At 45.6% G+C, this 20,999-nt stretch overlaps 1 protein-coding gene across 1 annotated transcript in view; it reads left to right on the plus strand.

Annotated features, from left to right (window-relative positions):
• The window catches only part of LOC146344393 (leucine-rich repeat-containing protein 37A2-like), a 50,430-nt gene that overhangs the window by 19,088 nt on the left and 10,343 nt on the right, over window positions 1–20,999 (plus strand). The window contains exons 6-14 of the mRNA XM_084860370.1: window positions 2,090–2,161; window positions 4,437–4,511; window positions 8,056–8,185; window positions 9,536–10,978; window positions 12,386–12,493; window positions 13,364–13,419; window positions 15,515–15,557; window positions 18,269–18,417; window positions 20,258–20,308. Of these exons, the coding sequence (XP_084716496.1) occupies window positions 2,090–2,161; window positions 4,437–4,511; window positions 8,056–8,185; window positions 9,536–10,978; window positions 12,386–12,493; window positions 13,364–13,419; window positions 15,515–15,557; window positions 18,269–18,417; window positions 20,258–20,308 (2,127 nt within the window). The remainder of the gene's footprint in view (window positions 1–2,089; window positions 2,162–4,436; window positions 4,512–8,055; window positions 8,186–9,535; window positions 10,979–12,385; window positions 12,494–13,363; window positions 13,420–15,514; window positions 15,558–18,268; window positions 18,418–20,257; window positions 20,309–20,999) is intronic.

Below are 20,999 nucleotides of genomic sequence, written 5' to 3' on the forward strand. Positions count from 1 at the left end.
GACATGACAGGCACAGATGCCAAAGCAGCAATCCACTGATTAGGCAAAATGGGACAATCTAGTTCCCTATTCCAGTCTCGCTTAAAAACCTGTATAACATATTTATTCACTAATAAGTAGTATTTATAGACATGAATTTGGGCAATCTGCAATCTCTCATGTCCCATCCCCACTTCTCTCTCCCCTTCCTACTTCTCTCTCTCTTTCCCTCCTGGGGTAGGGGGGTGGGGAAAATTGCCCCCACCCCAAGCTTAAAATAAAATCTTCCACTGGTATCAATGGATACTCGGGGCTCGAAGGAATAGATCCAGGCCTAGCTACGCCCCTGCCTAGCAGCAATTCTTGCTCCCCACAGGTGTCCAAGCAAGTGCCTTTGTACAAGCTTGGGCAAGGCACATCTCTTCACAGATGACAGCAAAACTGTCCAGAGATTAGAATGCAAACGTAAATCCATTTCCTGCTGATTCAAACCTGTATCACATTTATACCCATCCATTCAGATAGCACAGGAAAATACCCTTTGAGTCCTCTGGAACGTTTTCATTATTAGCTTTTTTCCTTCTGAAATAATTCAAAACAGGAGACAAAAAATACAAATAGAGAGCCAGTGTGGTACAGCGGTTAGAGTGTTGGACTGGGACTCAGGAGATCCAGGTTCTAGTCCCCACTCAGCCATGGAAGCTCACTGGGTGACTTTGGGCCAGTGACAGACTCTCAGCCCAACCTACCTCACAGGGTTGTTGTGAGAATAAAACGGAGAGGAGGAGGACCATGTAAGCCTCCTTGGGTTCCTTGCAGGAGGAAAGAATTTGGGATGTAAATGTAATAATAAACAAATACAAATCACAAACATAAAAACAAGATTTCACAGATCTGGATTCAACACTGTTCATAAAAATTGGCCAGACCAGCCTTTCCCAACAAATGGCCTTGCTGGCTGAAGATGATGGGAGTTGTGGTCCAACACATCTGGAGGGCACCAAGTTGAGGAAGTCTGAGCCAGATTGTACAAGGAGGAACCCAAGCAGTTGCTGAGCCCAGTGACTATTGGAGCACCAGGGAAGCAGCACAGGGGCATCCCAGGACCCTCTGCAAAAAATGTGTGCCAGGGCTCAGCCTCCACATCTGTCTCCAGTGCCAGCACTCAGCCTTAGGATGCATGAAGTATGAGTAGATAGCAATGTCCCTGAGCAGGTATAAGTGCGTTTCCCTCACCAAGGAGGGAATCGTACAGACAGTCCCCACACATGAAGGTTTAGGGGAAAGAGCTTCCACATTTTCAGACAGAGTTGAGCCCCATCATTACTTTCCTTTTAGAAGTTAAGAGCTGGCAGTGTCTCTGAGGCATCTGTGGGCAACCTGAGGCCCTTGGAAGCCTTTCTTGCAGTCCACATGCGTGCCCAAGAGGCCACTGGATTCCACCACGTTTTGCCACCACCTCCACCAAATTCTCCTGCACGTCGTGTTCCCCACACCTGCCTCTCAGCTGTTCGGTGGGCTTGTGGAGGTGCCGTTTACATGGGGAGAATGGCACATAGCTATGGCCCTTCCCGTGGGCTGCTCCTCCCCATTAATGTGTATGAGGGGGGGCATGGTGCACAGGGATGAGAGGGTTAACCCTCCCTGTGGGAACCTGCCCTATACCCAGTCTGACCGTGGGCCCATCCAGCCCAGGACTGTCAACATGAACTGGCAGCAACTGCTCTTCAGGGTTTCAGGCAGGATTCTTTCCTAGCCCTGCCTGAAGATGCTGCCAGGGATCAAACCTGGGGCCTTCTGCCACTGGGAAGGCTGCATGCATGTGTGAGCATGTGTGTGTGCATGTGTGTGTCCGAGGGGGCCATATCAAGCCCCAGCCTGGGGTCCTTGAATCACTGCCCACCATTGCGTGTGGCCCTTAGAGGCAAGAAGGCTGCCCACACCTGCTCTAAGGACACTGTGACACAGCCTTTCGTCTACTGGGGGCAATAAACGGTCTTGGGCTGGTCTGCTGCTTGTAAGCTCCTTGAGTGCCTTCCTGTTTTGTGTTGATCCACCATTCCCTATGCTGGTAACCAGGTCCTTTAATTTCTTCCACTTTGCCCTGCAGGGTTCTCAACCATAATCCACTGACAGTCATTGAGGATGCCTGTTTTTACAAACTGCCTTCACTGAAGTTCCTGTAAGTACCTGAAAGGAATTTGCTTTTGCCTTCATTGTGGATTTTTCTGTACTTGGACAGATACTGCTGTGCAGGGTTACTGTTACTCTGGGGAAAGCCTGTAGCCTCCCCCCTGGTTCAAATCCTACTGAACTATGAAGCTCCCTGCATAACCTTACACCAGTCACTATCTCTCAGCCTAACCTACCTCAAAGGGTTGTTGTGAGGATAAAATGGCGGGGAAGGGGAATCATGTATGCCTCCTTGAACTCCTTGGAAGAAAGGCAAGATGGACATCTAACTAATAAAATTAAATAAATAACACTTCTTACCACAGGGGTGCAGAACCTCTTTCAGTCTGAGGGCCAAATTCCACCTCAGAGAAGCTTTTGGGGGCTGCATTCCAGTGGTGGCAAAAGGGGCAGGGCTTAAATCCCAAACATACCAGCCTATTTCCACTTCAAGCTCTTCCTGCCAGTAACTCGGCCTTAGGAGAGGCGTTTCAACCTTTTAGAGTGGGGGGGAAACTGCACAAAAACCAAGAAACCACCCAAAGATTGGTTGGTGGGGTAAAGGGGGTGGGGCCAGGGGTAGGGGCCTGGCCTTCTGGGGAGACCCCTGGAAGGCTGGATTTGGTCCCTGGGCCTGAGGTTCTGCACCCCTGGCTTATCGCGTGCTTCCAGGCGAGGCTTCTGGGGTTCCATTGCCCTGCCTCATTCACAGAATGCCACAGTGGCAGGGGCCAGGTAATGTTGTCTTCCACGTGTCGCCCTCTCGTGTTTTCTCACCACATCTTCCATCTTTTTCCTTACCGCAAGGAAATCTGCTAAGGGAAAAAGATGGAATTACTGCATAAGGCCTTTTGATTGGTGGTGCTAGGAGCCCTGCACCTGGAAGTACCCACCAGTAACTGTCATAGTGCTGGGCATTGCCTGCCAGACCTCAGCTCCAAAGTCTGTTTTGTATTGATACTTTAACTGTTTTTCTTGCCTAGGCTGGAACATAGGAGTGAATGTTCCATTGACCATATGCTTGGGTTACTTTTCTGCCACCACCGAGTCACCTGGATCAGTCCAATGTATTTAGTACCAGGAGTCCAAAATCTCATCCAGAGGCATGACATCAATGTAGGCTGAATCTTGTATTTAATTATTTAAAATAAGGGAAGTCAGGGCACGAGCCTGCTTTGAAGTTGCCATCTTGATCTGGAAGCTTTCCTCTCCACACCCTGCCAATACCAGCTGCATAGGGACAGGCTGTGGTCACTTGGTGGTGAGAGAAATGCCCTCTAGATGTGCTTTGAGACACTCTTTACTTTAGTATTGCTTGACACATGGCAGGACTGAGCCCCTGGCAGACGCCTGGGCTAAGCCACAACGACCTCTTCTTTTTCCATTCTGCAGGATGTGGAGTTGTGTCTTCTTCAAAAACAGCAAACTCTTTCCCCTGTAGAAGCTGACCAAATGAAAACTACCACCTTATTTCTTTTGAAACGTTGCCGTTATTTATCACATTTGGATCCCATTCTTTCTCTAAAGACTTTAGAGCAGCAGATATATTTATCCCATTTTATCCTCACAACAAACCTGTCAGGTAGGCTAGGCTGAGGGACCATTGACCCAGTTAGGTTCATGAAACTGGATCTCCCTGACACTGTATCTGCTACACAGGCTGTCTCTCCCTCCCTCTCTTTTGTATCTCTTGGTACCTGGTATCTATTTGTCTATTTATGACATTTTCATACAACCCATTACCAAAGTCCTCTGGGTGGTTTACAAAAGTTATCAATAAAATACAAACATTTTGACTGATGGTATTTCAGACTGATTTTATGCTTGTTTCTGATGGTTTTGTGTTGGTTGTATTGATACTGTTTTTAATATAAGTTTTGATGTTATTTTAACATAACATCAAAACTTATATTAAAAACAGTATCAATACAACCAACACAAAACCATCAGAAACAAGCGTAAAATCAGTCTGAAATACCATCAGTATTACCTGCTTAGTCTCGTATGTGACATGTTACAAATATTGGATACCAAACCTTTGGATTAGGATTAATTGCTCAAAATTCAAACAAATTCTGTTAAAGGCTAAATGGCTTGCAATAAAATTACTAATCTGGTGAATCTGAAACAAGTTGCTTTTATATGCCAGTTTTATCGAAGTTTGGTCACCTGAGAGTTTAATAATTTATAAAAGGAATTTATTAGTGATTAGAAGATTGTTTTATCCTAGTTTTACCCCTTTTATACTTGAGGTCTTATGGCAAGATTCTCTGTCCTTTTTCCAGGGACCTTGGTGCCACAGAAATGACCCCAAAGATACTGGTGGACCTGCTCAAGACCTCCCTGCAGCTGAAAACTCTGTAAGTTCTGTGTGACCTTTTTCTGTTGCTAGGTTCCAAAAAGAGAGAGGAGGAAGGGGACAACTGGAAAAGATATCACCCCCATCTCTTCCTCCTCCCCACCCTCAAGCCTCTGGGTAGGCAGGTTGGAGCCTCTCCAGATGTAGAAATATTTTCCATGGGGACTATTTACCAGTACCTTGAGCTGCTGGTAAGTTGAATTTCCTGCTCAGCAAGCTCAGCTATCATGAATGTTTTGCTTTGGGGAGGCAGTTGTTCCAGTGCACTGGTTTCCTTTCCACACTGTGTTCCAGAGAACTTTGGGATTCCTCAGAAACCTACCAAAGGTTCCTCAATGAAAGGATCAGAAAAGGCAGACAAAGCTTCCTTGAAAAACAGCTTGCATACCACTGTCAATCCTGGTGCATCACTGCCAATCTTCTCCTTGTGATGTGCACTCTCAGTTCATGCAGAACAATGGTGAGGGCACCAGAGCCTGGCAAGCACCCTGTGAGAGTGGAGGGGGTCCTAAAGCACTCCCCAGAATCTTCTGCAATATCCTTTGGCTTCCTGGCAGATGTGCAGGGGGTCTGGAGGAAACAAGTTGATGTGGAAAGAATTCCCTGATGGTAATAAGTTTGAAAACCCTGGTGGTAGTCATGAGCCCCTAGGAACATAGAAAGCAGAAGAAATTAGACTAGTGGTCAGTCTTAAGCCAGAGTTTCCAGCAGACAGGCTTCCAGCTTCACCTTACCTTACCAGCATCCTGTTTCTCTGGCAAGACCCATAGGCTGAACTGTGGGCTTTAACAGAACCACCTAGGCTACAGTACCAGCCTGCCTGAGCCTCCAGTCAGCAACACCAAGGGGCAGTTCCAGCACATCAGGCCCTGTGAAGCCTTGGCCTTGGAACTATCTGAGCAACTTGTCTCGTGTGCCAGGCTCCTGCTCCATTTCCCTGATCACTGCCTTGGGTCTTGGCCTCTGACGGCCTCTGATGATTGATGTGCTTCTGGCCCTCTTGATCCTCCATTGCTGTCTTGGATCTTGGCCTCTGCCTGCCTTTGCTTACAGTTGGAGCCCCTCTGATCCTGGCCTGCTGCTCTGGACCTTGACTCCTGCCTGCTTTGGTCCATCATCCATTTCTGGGTCACTTGGACAGACAGTTTGGAGCCACACCAGATGCAGTTGTTTCCATGGGGACTATTTACCAGTACCCAAAGCGCTACCCGTGACTCAGAACCGGATGGCCTGGAGTCTGGCCACACTGAAGCCCAACAGATGCAACACAGGGTAGCTTTGTCTGGATTACTGCAAAGCGTTATATGTGGGGCTGCCTTTGACAATGGTATGGAAACTCCAGCTGGTCCAAAATAGGGCAGCGAGATTGTTCACAGGGGCTGCCCAAGGTGATCATATTACGCCAGTGCTTTATGATCTGCACTGGATGGCAGTCCATTTCCAGGCCCAATTCAAAGTGCTGCTATTAACCTATAAAGCCCTAAACAGCTTGGGACCAGGTTCCCTGGTCATCTCCTTCCATATATGCCTGCTGCCAGAACCCCCTAAGATCATCCACAGAGGCCCTTCTCTGGGTACCAAAGGGTGGCTACCAAGGGGAGGGCGTTTTCAGTGGTGGCACTCTGGTTCTGGAACACCCTCCCCAGAGAGGCTTGCCTGGTGCCTACATTGCGGTCTTTTCAGCACTGGGGTGAGGGGATCTTCGCAACAACGGAATGAGAAGCGTGTTGGAGTGTTATCTGGATTTTCATGGAATCGGCTTTGGTCTGTCAGGGATGCAGCCCAACCTACCTCACAGGGTTGTTGTTGTGAGGATAAAATGGAGAGGAGGAGGATACGCCGTCTTGGGTTTCTTAAAGAGGAAAAATGGTGGGATATAAATGTAATAAAAAAAATAAAAAAGATAAGCTGAGTATAGCGTACGTTTAAAATCTGGTTTTTAGGGGTCACACAGCACTTGAAAGGACCATACTGCCGCGTGAGGGGAGGGGGGTAGAACAGAACGTCATCAGACTGGCTCAACCAATGACAGATGCTTGTTTTCTGCCTCTGACCAGGTTCCCTCCACTACTACATTATTATGAATGGAGAGCAACTAATTTTCTCCATGTGTGCAGATTTCCCTGAAGAAGCCAAAATCTCCAGTTCTCCAGAGCAGCACCAGATGGCTCCCCCTGAGAGCTTCTCCCACCCCAATTTCACCCTATTCCAGCAATCTGCCACAGAGTTATTGCTCCCACCCCATTTTTCCCTATGTGCACACTTTTGCCTTGAGAAGCCAAAATCCCTGATTCTCCAGTGCAGCATCTGAATGCCCCCCCTGGGAGCAGCTCAGCCTCTCAATTTTGCCCCATTCCAGCACTCTTGTCCCATACTTATTGCTTCCAACACCCCCTTTCTTGCTTTCTCCTTCTCCCTGCTCGCAATGAGAATCAAGCTCCAGGCTCCATAAACCCAAACATGGAGAACGGACCTTTACATAACAAGAGATAAACAACTTGAAACTACAGAAAGAAGCACAGCATTAAAATAGCGATTTAAGAGAGCCCTGGTAAAGCGAAAGAGTGCTTTAGGGCAAGTTACTAAAGTTAGCCTTTAGTAAACATGCACAGTAAACATGCACAGAATGGGGGGATCTGTTAAAGATTAAAAGCAGGCTAGCTAAGGTGAATGAGTGTCCCCACTACTGTGATAATGTGAGGGGTCACTGCTGCGCTCCTGGGGATTTTCTCAATGGGAAAAACTACTTCCATTGTGGAAAGAAGAGGGAATGGGGCGTCCCACCCTCTTGATCACATCACTGCCATGTCACAGAGGCACACCCAGGATATAATGCACGGGGGACATGGCACAGTGTGGCAAAACCACCAGGGAGCCACTTTCAGTAAAAAAAAGTCAGAATAAAAGGAGATTCAGAAAATGTGGCTTTTAAAGAGGGAAGCAGCAGGTTGGCAGAGGATTGGTGACAACATCATCTGTCACAAAGGAATTCATACTGCTCTTAACTTCACACTAAATTGTTCGTGAAGATGGCCCCCTGGGTTTTTTGCCAGGCTTTTTAGCCCTTGGTTTTAAAATTGTGTTAGTGCATTTTTAGATCTTTGCACTGCTACTGGCTTTTATTGTGGTTCTTACTCTGGTTTTATTCTGTTGTAAACTTAGGGGTTATATGATGTTTTACTATGTTATTGTATTTTATGATTTTAAGTTTGTTTTGTGAACCACCCAAAGAGCTTTGGCTAATTAGAAATGTAATAAATAAATTTAATAAAAGAAAGAATATGATCTTCTACAAGTAAGAATTTAACATACATCAAACATTTCCCTCACAGCAGAGCTAAAGCCACCCCCTTCAGCTAGCCCTTGTAAAGCATTGAGATAAACATATTTCCCTCTCAAGAAAAAGACTGTTTCTGAAAAGGCCCTCCCCTAAGGTGTGAATTGGCACCTCATTGAAAGGGCTAGATTGAGCTTGGAGGCTCCTAGTTACTGATCTCTAGGGAATTAGAAGAAGTTGTAAGGTGTTTGTCCTTTTTCATCTGCAGCATCTTGCCCAAGAAGATGTCCTGCTGTCTTTGCCGTATTCAGGATGACATTGAAGTTTTGTGTGAGACAGTCAAGTTGGATTGCTCTGACACGTGTGCAGCAAATACAACTCTGTGCGGTAGGCTTGCTGTATTTTTTCTATCATCTATCTATCTATCTATCTATCTATCTATCTATCTATCTATCTATCTATCTATCTACCTACCTACCTACCATCTGTCTATCCACTCTAAGGAAGAAAAACATTGCAAAATGAGCTAATCAGCAGAAAACATTAACAAATAACACCACAAGTGACAGTGAACAAAATACGTATTTATATATTTTATATTCCGCCTTTCCACCCAAAAATACAAGGCTGCAGAAGCAAGCACAAATGGAACACAAATCAAGTGCAAACGTGCAGGCAGTACTAGATGCACAGTAAAATTGCCCCCCAAACAGCATCACCCCTGAAACCAGAAGGTGCTTTTCTCCAGAATCCTCTGAGCATTTCTGCTAGCCAGCTCCAAACTTCAAGGACTGGGGAAGGCAACAGCTCAGTGAGTGGGACGCCTGCTTTGCCTACAGAAGGGCCCTGGCTGGGTGCCTGCTGCCTCCACCTGAAAGGATCTCAGATGGTCGGTCTGAGAAAGGACCACCGTCTGCTTGAGACTGCACAGAGCTGCTGCTAGCTGGAAAGGAGAGTGTCGGGCTTGGTGGACCAATAGTCTTGTTTACAATAAGGCAGCTAGCTGCAAGGGTGGAATTCAGGGCAGGCCCAGCCTACTTAGCTAAAGAGTGGGCCCAGCATACCTAGTTATTATCTCTGGGTCTCAGTATTAGATTAGGCTAACAGGAAACAATAGAAATATTTAGAAAATTAAAGTTCAGGTTTTTACTTTTTTATTTTAATCAAAAAGTTATATAGTGTAGTCAGTGGCTGAGGTCATGTGCCTGAATTATTGGCTCTGCACAAATTTCTAGTTCTTCTTTATGCTTGTGGCACACTATATTCATGTAGTTATGGTGTACCAACAGTGGAGGTCTCACATCACGTGTGGGGGGGGCTACCTCCTTGAGTTAGAATTCCACCTCTGGAAGCTGCATAGTTCAATGTTTCTTTCAAGCTCAACGTGTCCCTAGACTCCTCCCACAGGCCAGGTGAACCCGTCTCAGAGGTCCTTCCACCCCTGCAGGCAGGTGCCAGCTGACCATCCCAAGGTGACCTGCCACACTGGTTGCTCATTATTTAACATACATTGTTAGTGACTAACAGTGCAGTCTGAGTCTGTTCAGAAGTAAGTTCCATTGAGTTCAGTGGGGCTTATTCCAGATAAATGGGTATAGGATTGCAGCCTAAGCCACATCCGACATTAATTGGGCAGGATGACTCATAATCATGTATTTGTCGAGTTCAAAGTTCCATCCTTGCAACTCATTGCCAGTAGACACTGCATGATTCCTTTTTTTCCTTCTTGCTGTTGTTTCTGAGCAGAGACAGAGGAGCCTTTGAATAGGATGCAAGATGAAGTAATGAAGGTGTTAGAAACCAGAAAACTGAACGCCAGCAGCACACTCAGTATTGTGCCTGAGAAACCATTACATGACAATGTGACTCTGGCACTCTCAGTAACCCAGGACCACTCTCATTTAGGCATCCATTTTCACAAACTCGCCCCACACCTTTTAAAATCAGTCAAGCAATTAAGTGAGCTGAATGCCGAAGACTTTCTGGACATGAAGTGGGCTGACAAAAGTGAGCTGAAAAAGCTGTACATGCTGGCCAATTTGCTAAAGATGGCACTCAAAGAAAAAATCGCCAAAGATGAAAGGATGAGCCAAGAGACAGAGGTCCAAAAGGAAACATCTGTGCACATTTCAGAAGAATCTGCAGATGCCACCCTTAGGAAGAAAAGACATCTGAAAAAAGTAAAGAGTGAAAACTGGCTCAGAAAAAATTCAAGAAAAAAAGAGTCATTTCTCAGATTGGGCAGAGATAGAAGAGAATTTGCAAAGGCCGCTGTGCGACATGCAGAACAGCCAGACAATGTAGATTCGCAGATGAGGGCTCCAAGCTGGAGGAAGCTAGCAAAGGGGTTTGTGCCTCAAAGTGTTGCTTCTCTTCTCAGGCCTCATCGAGCAGCATTTTGGTCCTCTTGGAAACGCTCCATTTCACAGTCCCCAACTCAGGCCCCCACCTTGACCGCTTCCATAGTGGTGGATGACAATGCCAGCGATTTGACAGGCAAAGTAGTTATTATTCTGAAACACTCCAACAGATCAGGGAAGCCCAACTATATAAAGCAAGCTCCTGTCAGAGAACAGGATGAAGAAGGCGCTGGTCAGAATTCTCCTTCTGATAGTCATCCTGGCCCCTCCCAAAATTACCCTAGTGGAGGAAACTCAGAGAACCTTTTGGGAAACAGTCTTGAGTCTCAGATGTTGAGGAAGGAAGAACTGCTCAACCAGTTAATGAATGGAGGGGGCAAGTCCAAAATCCCAGCCGACGACTCAGAGACCTTGAATGAGCTCTCACCTGACATAACACTGTCCCACGAGACACACTGGGAGCACCATGAACAGAGGCCCTCTGCTTCCCCCCCACTGAACCTCTTGCCACCTCCGGATGACTTTTTGTTCCAGGGTGACCTCTTTGAAGCTGAGCTGAACAAGCGGTTGGCATCCCTCATCCCAAACGTGCCAGTGAGGAATCTCATCTCCCATGTCATTCGTATCCTGAAAATGGACTGCACAGAACCCACCATCCAGATGGCTTGTGCTAAGCTCATTTCCAGGACAGGCCTTCTTATGAAACTCTTCAGTGAAAGAGAAAACCTCCAGGAGACCTCCTCTCTGTGGAAGTCATACTTTTGGTCTGCCAAGAATGCAGCCAACATGACCACAGCAAGCCCAAGAAAAATGGGGAAGCCTTCTGATGAGGTATGGCACAAACCTAGCCAAGCCTATGAGTGGGCTGTCAGGAGTTTGGCCAACGCTCAGCTTCCTGGTGTGGCCCCAAGCCTTTTTTTACTGAAGCAGGTCAATGGGAATTCACTGGGCATCAATTTCTGGTAAGCTGGTGTTGGGTTGTAGGGGAGTGGGGGATCTGCATCTGGGGATGTGACCTGCAGCAAATGGCAAAAGCAGGCAAAGGAGCACAGGAGTCAAAGGCAAAGAGAGGCAGAGTGAGGCTGACCAGAGTAGAAAGGAACAAAGTAGGAAATAAAGTTTCACTCAAATTTCAAATCTGATCACCTGCTTTTAAATTTAAGGTGGAATGATAGAGCTCTCATTGCCTGTGATGTATGCTTGTTCTCTCTCTCTCTCTCTTTCTCACACACACACACACACACACACACACACACCATAGGGTTGGATCCTATAGATTTAATCATACTTACAGCAGACCTACTGAAATCAATGGGACTTAATTTGTCATGACAAGTCCGATTGATTTCCATGGTTCTTCTCCAAATAAGACTAAATCAGGATCCAACCCTATTGATTTTGGGGAGAGAGTTAGGTTTTACAGGTTTTTGAAGAACTTTAAGAGTCTGCAATATCTGTTTAATCAAAGATGATAGTGTGCCATTAAAAACTGTGTGTACATACCATGAGCAAGAATGGCTCAGTCATATCACTTTCCACACCACAGGGGGGCAGGTGGAGGAGACAAAGATTACCATCTGTCTCTACCTTGCATGAATTGCTGAATTAGATTTTGGTTTTCAGATTTGACTTAGAGGAATATTTTCGGAAAGAATGTAAATTGTAAGCATTTTTTGTACACCCATTTTTGCAAAAGCGTCGAAAGCAGCAGAAGATCAAACTGGAGATGAAGAGGGACAAATTAAAAAGAAACAATAACACTAAAAACAATGTTAAATGCAACAGGGGAGTTCAGACGCATTTTGTAAGCTGTAGTGTTGCATAGTGTTTAGGAAGATTCTTAATTATATGATGTGGCATTGAATAAGGGAGAAAGAACAGGCAAAAGGTTCATTATCGAGAAGGGCTTGCAGAAATTCCATGGCTGCATCTGATTGTGGCCTGACGTTTGTGGCAGAGCACAGGTCTAGAATGCAGAAGATCCAAGGTTTAATCTCTGGCATCTTAAGTGTAAAATATCTCCAGGGGTGAGGCTGGGAAAAGACCTGGAGAGCAGTTGCCAGATGGAGTACACACTCCTGGGCTAGATGAACCACGGTCTGACTCAGTATGAGGCAGCTGAATATGTTCACATGAAAGCAAACTGCCCTCAGTTGGTGTTTTGATTCAGGATGGAGAAAAGGTAGAAACACAGGAAGGCCCATCTTCCATTTTCCTTCTCTTTGTCCAATCTTGCAGATAGCAAGGCAGGGAATTCCAGAATACGGGTATGGCAACAAGCTGTTGTTGGCTATTTCAGTGACAGCAGTGATAATGATTATCATTGCAGTAATTTGTCTGATTGAGGTAAGCCAAAAATGCATTTTAAGCTCTTTTATCTTAATGTATTAAACTAACATATCCCAAAAGCCTGGAAAAGGGAGTGAATGCCCCCAAAGGCATGATATAGGGCTTCTCCACATGGGGCTTATATAGTGCAATCAAGATTGGTTACTCATAGAAGTTTGCAGGTCCTTTACACGTTGCCATAAATCTCCAGGGCCCCTCCCGTGGTTTATGACCTTTTCCCACCTTTGTAAAATGTGGGGAAAGTCTGCTTTTTCTCTAGGAAGAGCTATGAAGCACTTTACTTGCTGGGTGTACTTCTATAATGGCATTATAACAGCAGCCCCATCTATTGGCTGTGAAATGAAGCATATAGAACTTGCAAAGAAATAAAAACAGCACATGTCAGCCTGTGTAAAAGAACTGATCTTAATCCTGCAAAGAACCCGGAAGCAGAAGCCCCAGTGAGGATGCGGGATTTTAGCCTCGTGTGGTGAAGCCCATTCTGCTGCTGTGAAAGGGCTACTCATATCTCTCATAGTGCACCTGAATTTGAGCCATGGCTCATTCCGCCTCAGCCCCCTGGTGGACCTCCTGTTTCTGATGCGGAGGCTTGGAGCTGGAACAGGCAAAGAGGAGAGGGCCTCTGTCCAGAGCGGCTTTCCCTCCCTACTGCGTGATCTCAGGCGACGTCCTCCCAACTGTTGGAGTTGGGAGCTATCCAAGCAGCTTTAAGCTCCAACACATTTATTTTTCAAAAGAATTATTTTGCTGGGAATGCTGACAAACCAATCTCTTGTTTAACCATATCAGTCAGTGATTCAACCCAGCTGTGAGAAATCGTAGATAATTTGTCACTCACAATTGTTCCTCTCTCTTCTTGTTAAACAGATCTGCTCTCAGCGTTCTGCAGCTAAATCAAGGGAAGGCACCCCTCAAGAGAAACGGTAATCCTTGCCCAGGATGCGCAGTCCTTTGTGATTCTCCACTCTCAGAATTCTGCATGCAGGGACCAGTGTCAGGAATTAGGTTCTAGGAAATCGATTCTTTTCACTTTAAATAATAAATAAATTCGCCCACAAGGTAGGGGATGTGAAGGTTAGAAGCATACAGAGAACACTTGATCAATCCTCCGGTGCTCAGCTGGCAGAGCTTCTCCATATTGCATTGGCCTCCTGCCACGTTCCTCAACTACCCATATAAACCTTGTGCACCAAACATGCTTCTCTTCTCATCACCTGGCCTTCCCAGTTCTTGACAATCACATGTACAAAAATACTCCAGTTGCAGAATTTGGACCCCATTATGTACCAATGTCCATCTCGCTCAAGTGCCTGAACTGTTAGGAGTTATCCTTGGGCTGTGTTCAGTGACAAGGGCTCTTCTCCACCAGTACAATGGCATGCAGGTGCTGGGCAGGGTATGCAGAGCTCAGTGCAGCCAGGAAGCCGAGCTGGAGTCCTGCCTGTCCGCATACCCTTGCGTGCAGGGAGACCTGCTGCAGGTGCATGTGTCAATGGGGCGGGGGGGGGGCAGAGCCAACTCCCTCCCCTGAATTGTGAATGCACAGAGAAGAGCCCTCAGAATGATTTGCCTCTCTTAAAAGCGAGAGAAATGTCCTGTTTTCAGATTTTTCCAGTAGCTGTGATGTCTTTTAATTCAATCTACCCAAATGATTCTCTCACTAATGAGAAAGTACCTGAACCATTTATGGAAGAAATGAACAAATGTCTCACTTTCAGATTTTGGAGGTTATTTGGGAACTTTGGAGGTAATTTGAAGGTAATTTGGGCATGCCAGGGCTCTAGCTCATCTGAGAGTACCCTGACAATGTCAGTACCCCATCAGTTAGTCACTGAGTCCACAGCATCTTTAAATACATACTTAATTTATGGTCAGGGTCCACAATTTTTGGCTGCCCTTACTAACCAAGCCAAAAATGGTGATCACCAGAATCTGGTTTGGCCTTGTGCAGCCAAGGTGGTCTGGGGACCTCAGCCTGCAGCTGCCAAGGAAGTCTCCCCCCCCCACACACACACACACTTTCCCTGCAGGAAAGAGTGGCAGGAAGTTTGCTAGTTTAACTGCTCTGAGCCTGACGTGTTCTGGGTGCTTTGGCAATGCAGTAGACAAACGACCCCCACCCACCCCATGTTGAAGCTGGGGACGGGGCAGGGATTGCAATACTATGCTGGGACAATCCCCACCAGCCCCTGCAACTCCCAAGTTCAAAGGAAGGCTGGTCTCCCATCCTGCTCATCAGAAGGTGGTGGCGCAGTGCTCATGACAAGCGTGATGAGCGAAAATCCAGGAAGCCTCTTCCTGGCCTTGCAGATGCTCAGTACCATAATTCACAGCATTGAAAGAAAGCACTGGCCTCCAGCCGCATGCCAGCTTCACTTCCTAGGAATATCTCTGGGCCCATAAACATTCAGGCGAATAAAAATGGCAGATGTCTGCCGCTCATTCTTTTAATTCAATAAAAAAATCAGCAGAGCGCTTCATGGGCACAGGGGGAGGTATCTGCAGACAGTAGGCCCCTCCTCCATGCATTTGTCTAAATCTCCTTTAAGGCCATCTGTGCCAGTGGCCATTTTTAGTTGTTGATTCATAAGCATTATGTGAATTCTGGAAAATAATATTTAACATTGCCTGGTCTGAATTAAACAGCACTTTGCATTGTTTATACCTACTTTGAGCGGATTGAGGAGTTTAGTTAGTACTACAAGATTGGGAAACCTGGTAACCCAAACCTGAAACCAAAAAGAAAGGAATTAATATATTCAGTTGAAACAATGCAGACTATTAAAATAGTTTTCTACGTAAACAATATCTGAAAATACCAGACATAAAATCCAGATTTCAAAATTCAAAGCCTGAAATATAAAACATTGCATTAAGATTTGAATATGAGAATGTGTGTATTCCCCCCAGCCCTAAAATCTGTCATTTCTGGTTCCTGAAGTATTTGCACACCATCAAAGGATGTTCAGCACCCTCCTATCAAACATTTTATTTCTCCTTTTTAATTCCTCCCTAAAGGACTTTTCTGGGCAGAAAGAAGAAAGGTGCACCAGAAAAGCAGGTAAGTAATCACATAAAGTATGGGTGGAGAACCTGTAGCCATCCAGATGTTGTTGGACTACAGCTCCCATCACCCTTGACTGGCTGAGGCTGATGGGACCTAGAGTCCAACAATATCTGAAGGGCCACAGGCTCCCCACCCCTAAGGAGGTACCTGATGGTGGTCTCATGATCCTTTGGATCTGAGAGATGAGGGCCCATGTTCCCATCCGTACTACAGGCAAATTGTACAGTCTTGGCAAGCCTTGATTTCCCATGAATAAAAAACTGGGAATACCAATTACCACTGAACTTGCCTTGCTAGATCATACTGAAGATCTCTCTGGTCTATCATCTCTCTGACAATGACCAGCTGGGTGGCCTCCAGGGATGATGGAGACAGCAATCTGTTCTTGTCTGTCCCCAGAGTCTGATAATCAGTTATGCTGCCTCTGGACATGGAAGTTCCATTCACATGTATCTTGACTAGTAGCCATGAAAAACAAAAGGTAGAAGGGCTGGCAATGCCGCCACCACCGCAGCAGCAGGTCAGCGAGGGGGTGGGGAGAAGCTGCAGTTGCCGAGTCTTTATTAGGAAATTAAGGCTTGCGATCCTGTGCATACTTCTTTGGGAGCCCTATTGAACTCAGTGAGACTGATTTCTGCGTACATATGCCTTAGGATTCGGCTGCAAGTTTGTTATGTAGAAATTGTTAGCCATTCATGGCAATGTAGTTTCACTGCATCTATCTAACCTTTTGAAACAGTCTAAGCCAGGGGTGGGCAGAAAGTAGATCAGGATCTACTGGTAGATCTCTGACATCCAATAACAATAACAATAACAATAACAAGAAAAATGGCAAGTAACAAAATGACTGACCTTGTACTAATTGCTTCTTTCTCACCCTCAGTGTTCTCACCTGTAAAATATGAGTATTAATTGGTTGCCTTTGACCAGGTCCTTCTGCAACTCTGCTGGCTAGTTTTAGAGTGTTATGTTAAAATTCCTGATCTGCAGTGACTCAGATGTAGATTAGTACATGTATGTGCAGATCATCCTAGACCTATGGTTCATGGGGTGCAGGAAGTGGTTGGCTCCGCCCTCTGAGCCACCATTTGGAGTCTGGGTCCAGTTGGTGACCTTGGGGATGTAGCAAAAACCAAAGTAGATTCCACAAGTCAGATGTCTCCCCGCCGCTGATCTAAGCTAATGGGTATCACTGCATTCTGTGGCAGTGCGTTCTGTCTATTCAGCATGTGCATGAAGAATTACTTCCTTAGTATGTGGATTTCTACACCAGCCTAAAATCCTGCATTTAAAATGGGGCTTTCCACTTCCGTTTTACATGCAGGATCACAACTAATTCCCTTTATACACACTTCCTTCTCTGTAGATGCCCACTCGCATAGCATTATGCTTCCATGAGCATAGGTGGGATAGGTGGGAGGAAATAGTGGAATAATGACTGGACAATGACAACGTCATGTAATGGACCTGCACAATTCAGTGAGTGAGCAACCATGAACGTGCAATAAACTTGAGGTGTAGAGATCCCCTATGTCTTGAACCTGGAGCTCATCAATTTCATTAGCTGACTCCAAGATCTAATGCTCTGAGAAAAGGGAGAGAATATTAATTTTCTGCCTTCATAATTTTATAAATCTCTATTATGTCCATCTGTCATCTAAACTAAAAGATTCAAACTTGTAAGCCTTCCTTCATAAGGAAGATTTCAACCCAGCTAATCATTTGGGGTCACGACTTAAAATTTCTGCTAGAAGTGAAGGCAACAGGAAGACAGTCCCTGTTCAAGGGGCACTTCCTGTTGTGGGTGTTTTGAATGACTATAATTATTTCAGCGCTACAAGAGCCCTCCTCTTCCAAACTGATCCTGCCAGACCAGAGTAGAGATTGCTCCCCCCTTTCCCTGCATGACATCTGGGTGACTGGCACTGTAAATTGGCCTCAATACCCACCACACCACGTGGAAAAAGGTGATATCTGGAAGTATATGCAGTGGCCCTTTTCTAAATCTTCTCCAACTCTTGCACACTCATTCTAAATATGACCATACAGTGATGCACCCCTTAATACAGTCCGGAGCATCTACACAGCAAGAAGGCTTATCTTTTGCAAAGCTCTTACCCTTGTCAGGGAGGACTGGGCCACCCAGTGTCAGGACTGGAGGACAGCGTTTGCTCTCACCATACCAGTTCTACATGTGTGCGGCCACTTTGCTTTTCTTCTTAGGAATCTAACAGAAGAAATGGCTGTCCATTCACTTTGATGGGAGAAAGTGCAAGGATGCATCAGAGATTCTGTTACAATAGGTGATGGTATAGCTAAACCTGCTCCCTACCCCAAGGGTGGCCTCAGCAGTTAAGAACCAATCTTGCTTCTATCTGCATAGCCACACCCTTCATCTGCATGCTTCCATTCTGGTTTCTGTTCTTTAGTTGCTCTAGAGCAGGGTTGGGCAACTTGTGGCCTTCCAGATGTTGTTGGACTGCAACTCCCATCATCCCTTACCATTGGCTATGCTGCTAATGCTGATGGAATTTTCAGTCCAACAACATCTGGAGGGCTACAGATTGCCCAGCCCTGCTCTAGAGGTTGAATGAATGATGGATGGGAACTGGCTTTTGTATCTTAGTAAAGGAATTATGGCAGTCCTAAACCTGAAGCTGTTGACTGGTTTGTGACCCCTGCTCACACCCCTTCCTTCTGCTCAGACTTCCTCAGCTTCTTCACTTGATAAGCCTCTTTGGCTCAAAGACATGTATCAGCCTCTGGATGAAATACGGAAAAAGAACATGGTTGATAAGTTGCACGATGAAGAGTCCTCAGAAGAGGATGATATATTCAACTGGGCCAATGCAAGGTATTAATGAAAGGGCTATTACCAGACCTGTGTGAGTTGTATAGCCTTCCTACCTGCCTTCCTTTTGAACACACACATTTCTAGCTCTTTTGGCTGCAAACAAAATCTGGAAAATGGATGGAATATTCCTGGTGAAATCACAGGAGCTACAGTGGGGCTGGCCAAAACATCCAGGGGTCATGGGATGGTTGTCACCTTTTTTCATTGCAGGGCTCTTATGTCTTACAGCTGTGTAACTGGGAGAAATTCAACAGATGCAGCTTTTCTCAGGTTGAAGATGTGGTGCTTCCTCTTCTGAATTTTTTGTCTGTTGCACAGTTGGTAGAGGCCCAGAGCCCTGCCTGAGAAACAGGCAAATCTAGTCAAGAGGTGGGGCTTCAGCACAGACCCTTGTCTCCTCCCTTTGGCTAGCAAAAGCAACAGGAAATGTGTGCAAGAAGTAATCACATGCCAAACCGCTGCTTTTGCGTAAAGTATTCCTGCTTCAGGATTTGCCTCTCTGACAACAAAATCTGGAATTTTGGATAGTAATTATTAATGGCAATGGCTACCCCCTTTACACTGCTAACAAAATCTCGGCCATGATGTAAGTCACTGCAAGGTAAATTCATGCAGTACTGCTTTGAGATTAGGTTGGCCAGGTGTCCTCTTTTACAGAGGGCAGTCCTCTGTTTGAAGGACTGTCCTGTCTAATTCCAGTTTGAAGATAACTGTAGCAACGTTTGCCCATCATGACTGAGCCCCTGGACAGCTGGCTGAGCAGCCAGGCACACAGATCACCTGGTCATCATCTCCCACAGTATGGTGAGATGGACTGTATTCCTTTTTACATTAAAATAATTATTTATAAAGTTGCATACATACATATAAATTAGGATATGCAAATATCATGCAAGTCACTGTCCTCTTTTGTCCTCTTTTTTGGTGATCCATTTCCTCTTATTTGGTGATTCTTAAGTGGCCACACTATTATTTATTTATTACATTTCTATACCGTTGAATAGCTACAGCTCTCTGGGCAGTTTGCAAAAGATTAAAACCTTAGAAATATAATATAAAACATAACATAAAAATCATTTACATACAGAAATAACTAAAAGCAATCAAAAATAAAAATCCTGGGACCAGTTAAAACCTTATCATATGCCTGGCAGTTGAGGAAATGTTTAACCTAGTGCCAAAAGGATGACAACTTTGGTGCCAGGCAGACCTCACTATGGGGAATTCCATAATTGGGTGGCCGCTACCAAAAAGGCCCTCTCCCTTGTTGCCACCCTCTGAACCTCCCTCAGACGAGGACCTCAAATGACCATTGTAGTGTATAGGCAGGTCCATACCGGGAGAGGGGCTCCACCAGGTATTTCTGTCCCAAGCCATGTAAGGCTTTATAAGTCAAAAGCAGCACCTTGAATTGAGCTCAGAAATGTACAGGCAGACAGTGCAAGTAGGACAGAATTGGTGTTATATGTTCAGACTTTCTTGTCCCTGATTTCATTCTGGCTGCCTCATTTTGCAGAAGCTGCAGCTTTCAAACCATTTTCAAGGGCAGCCGCATGTAGAGCACATTGCAGTAATATAACTTGGAAGTTACCAGAGCATAGACTACTGAGGCCAGGTTATCCCTGTCCAGATAGGGGGATAACTGGGCCACCAACTGAAACTAGTAGAAGGCATTCTGGGCCACTGAAGCCACCTGAGCCTCCAGAGGCAAAGATGACTCCAGGAGACCCCTCAAGCTACTAAGCTGCTCCTTCAGGGGGTACATGGTGCCAAGCTATAAGACACCTGAGACCCAATAGATGTGTAGCAAACTCCACGTAACTTCTTCTCTTTTTATCAGACCACCGGAGGTACCTGAACCCCCAATGGAAAAGCCCAGTTCAGCAAAATTGTAAGTAAACCCATGTGATACAAAGCTGGGCTGTTAGTTATGCCCTTTGGTTTATAAATTAGGGTTTGTCTACGATGCAGCCTGTTGAAGAGGAAAGTTGTGCATGTGTTGGTTCACAAAACAAGGGACAATTAGAGAAATTCTTATGCTATGAATTCCAAAGATAATTCAGCTACTGAGCAGACATTATTTGCCTGGACTTTGAGATCTTTCTAAATGCTGTTTTCAATTACGGTATTTTATTAAAATTGTGTCCTGTAGTTCTCTATTTTTATGTAAGGTGCCTTGGGAGGGCTTTTTCTCCCTGTAAGTTGTACTAGCTGGAGCTGGTGTAGTTATTTCCCCTCCCATTCAAACCAGTGGGGGAGGGAACAATCCAGCAGGAAAAATGGGGGCAAAGGACCCTACACACACAAACCTTCTGCCCTGGCCACCGTGAGCCCAGCAGGTCCTAGAAAGTGGCAATTCCTCTGTCATGGATACTTTCTCCCCCTCCCCATAGGTTGCTCTTTTAAAGTAAATCTTTTGAGATGTGGGAGTGAAGTGTGCCTCCAGTGGTAGTTCAGAAAAGTAGTGTCCTTCAGCTACTCTATGTTTGAGGAACACTGATCCATGGGAAATATACCATCCTTCAGTTCACCTCTGAGTTTTACTGGCAGCACAAAAGACTGATCTGTGTATAAATGGGCAC

The sequence above is a fragment of the Heloderma suspectum genome, chromosome 5 (genome assembly GCF_057233095.1).
Source record: "Heloderma suspectum isolate Gila_16-S chromosome 5, 16-S_ref, whole genome shotgun sequence".
Lineage (NCBI taxonomy): Eukaryota > Metazoa > Chordata > Lepidosauria > Squamata > Helodermatidae > Heloderma > Heloderma suspectum.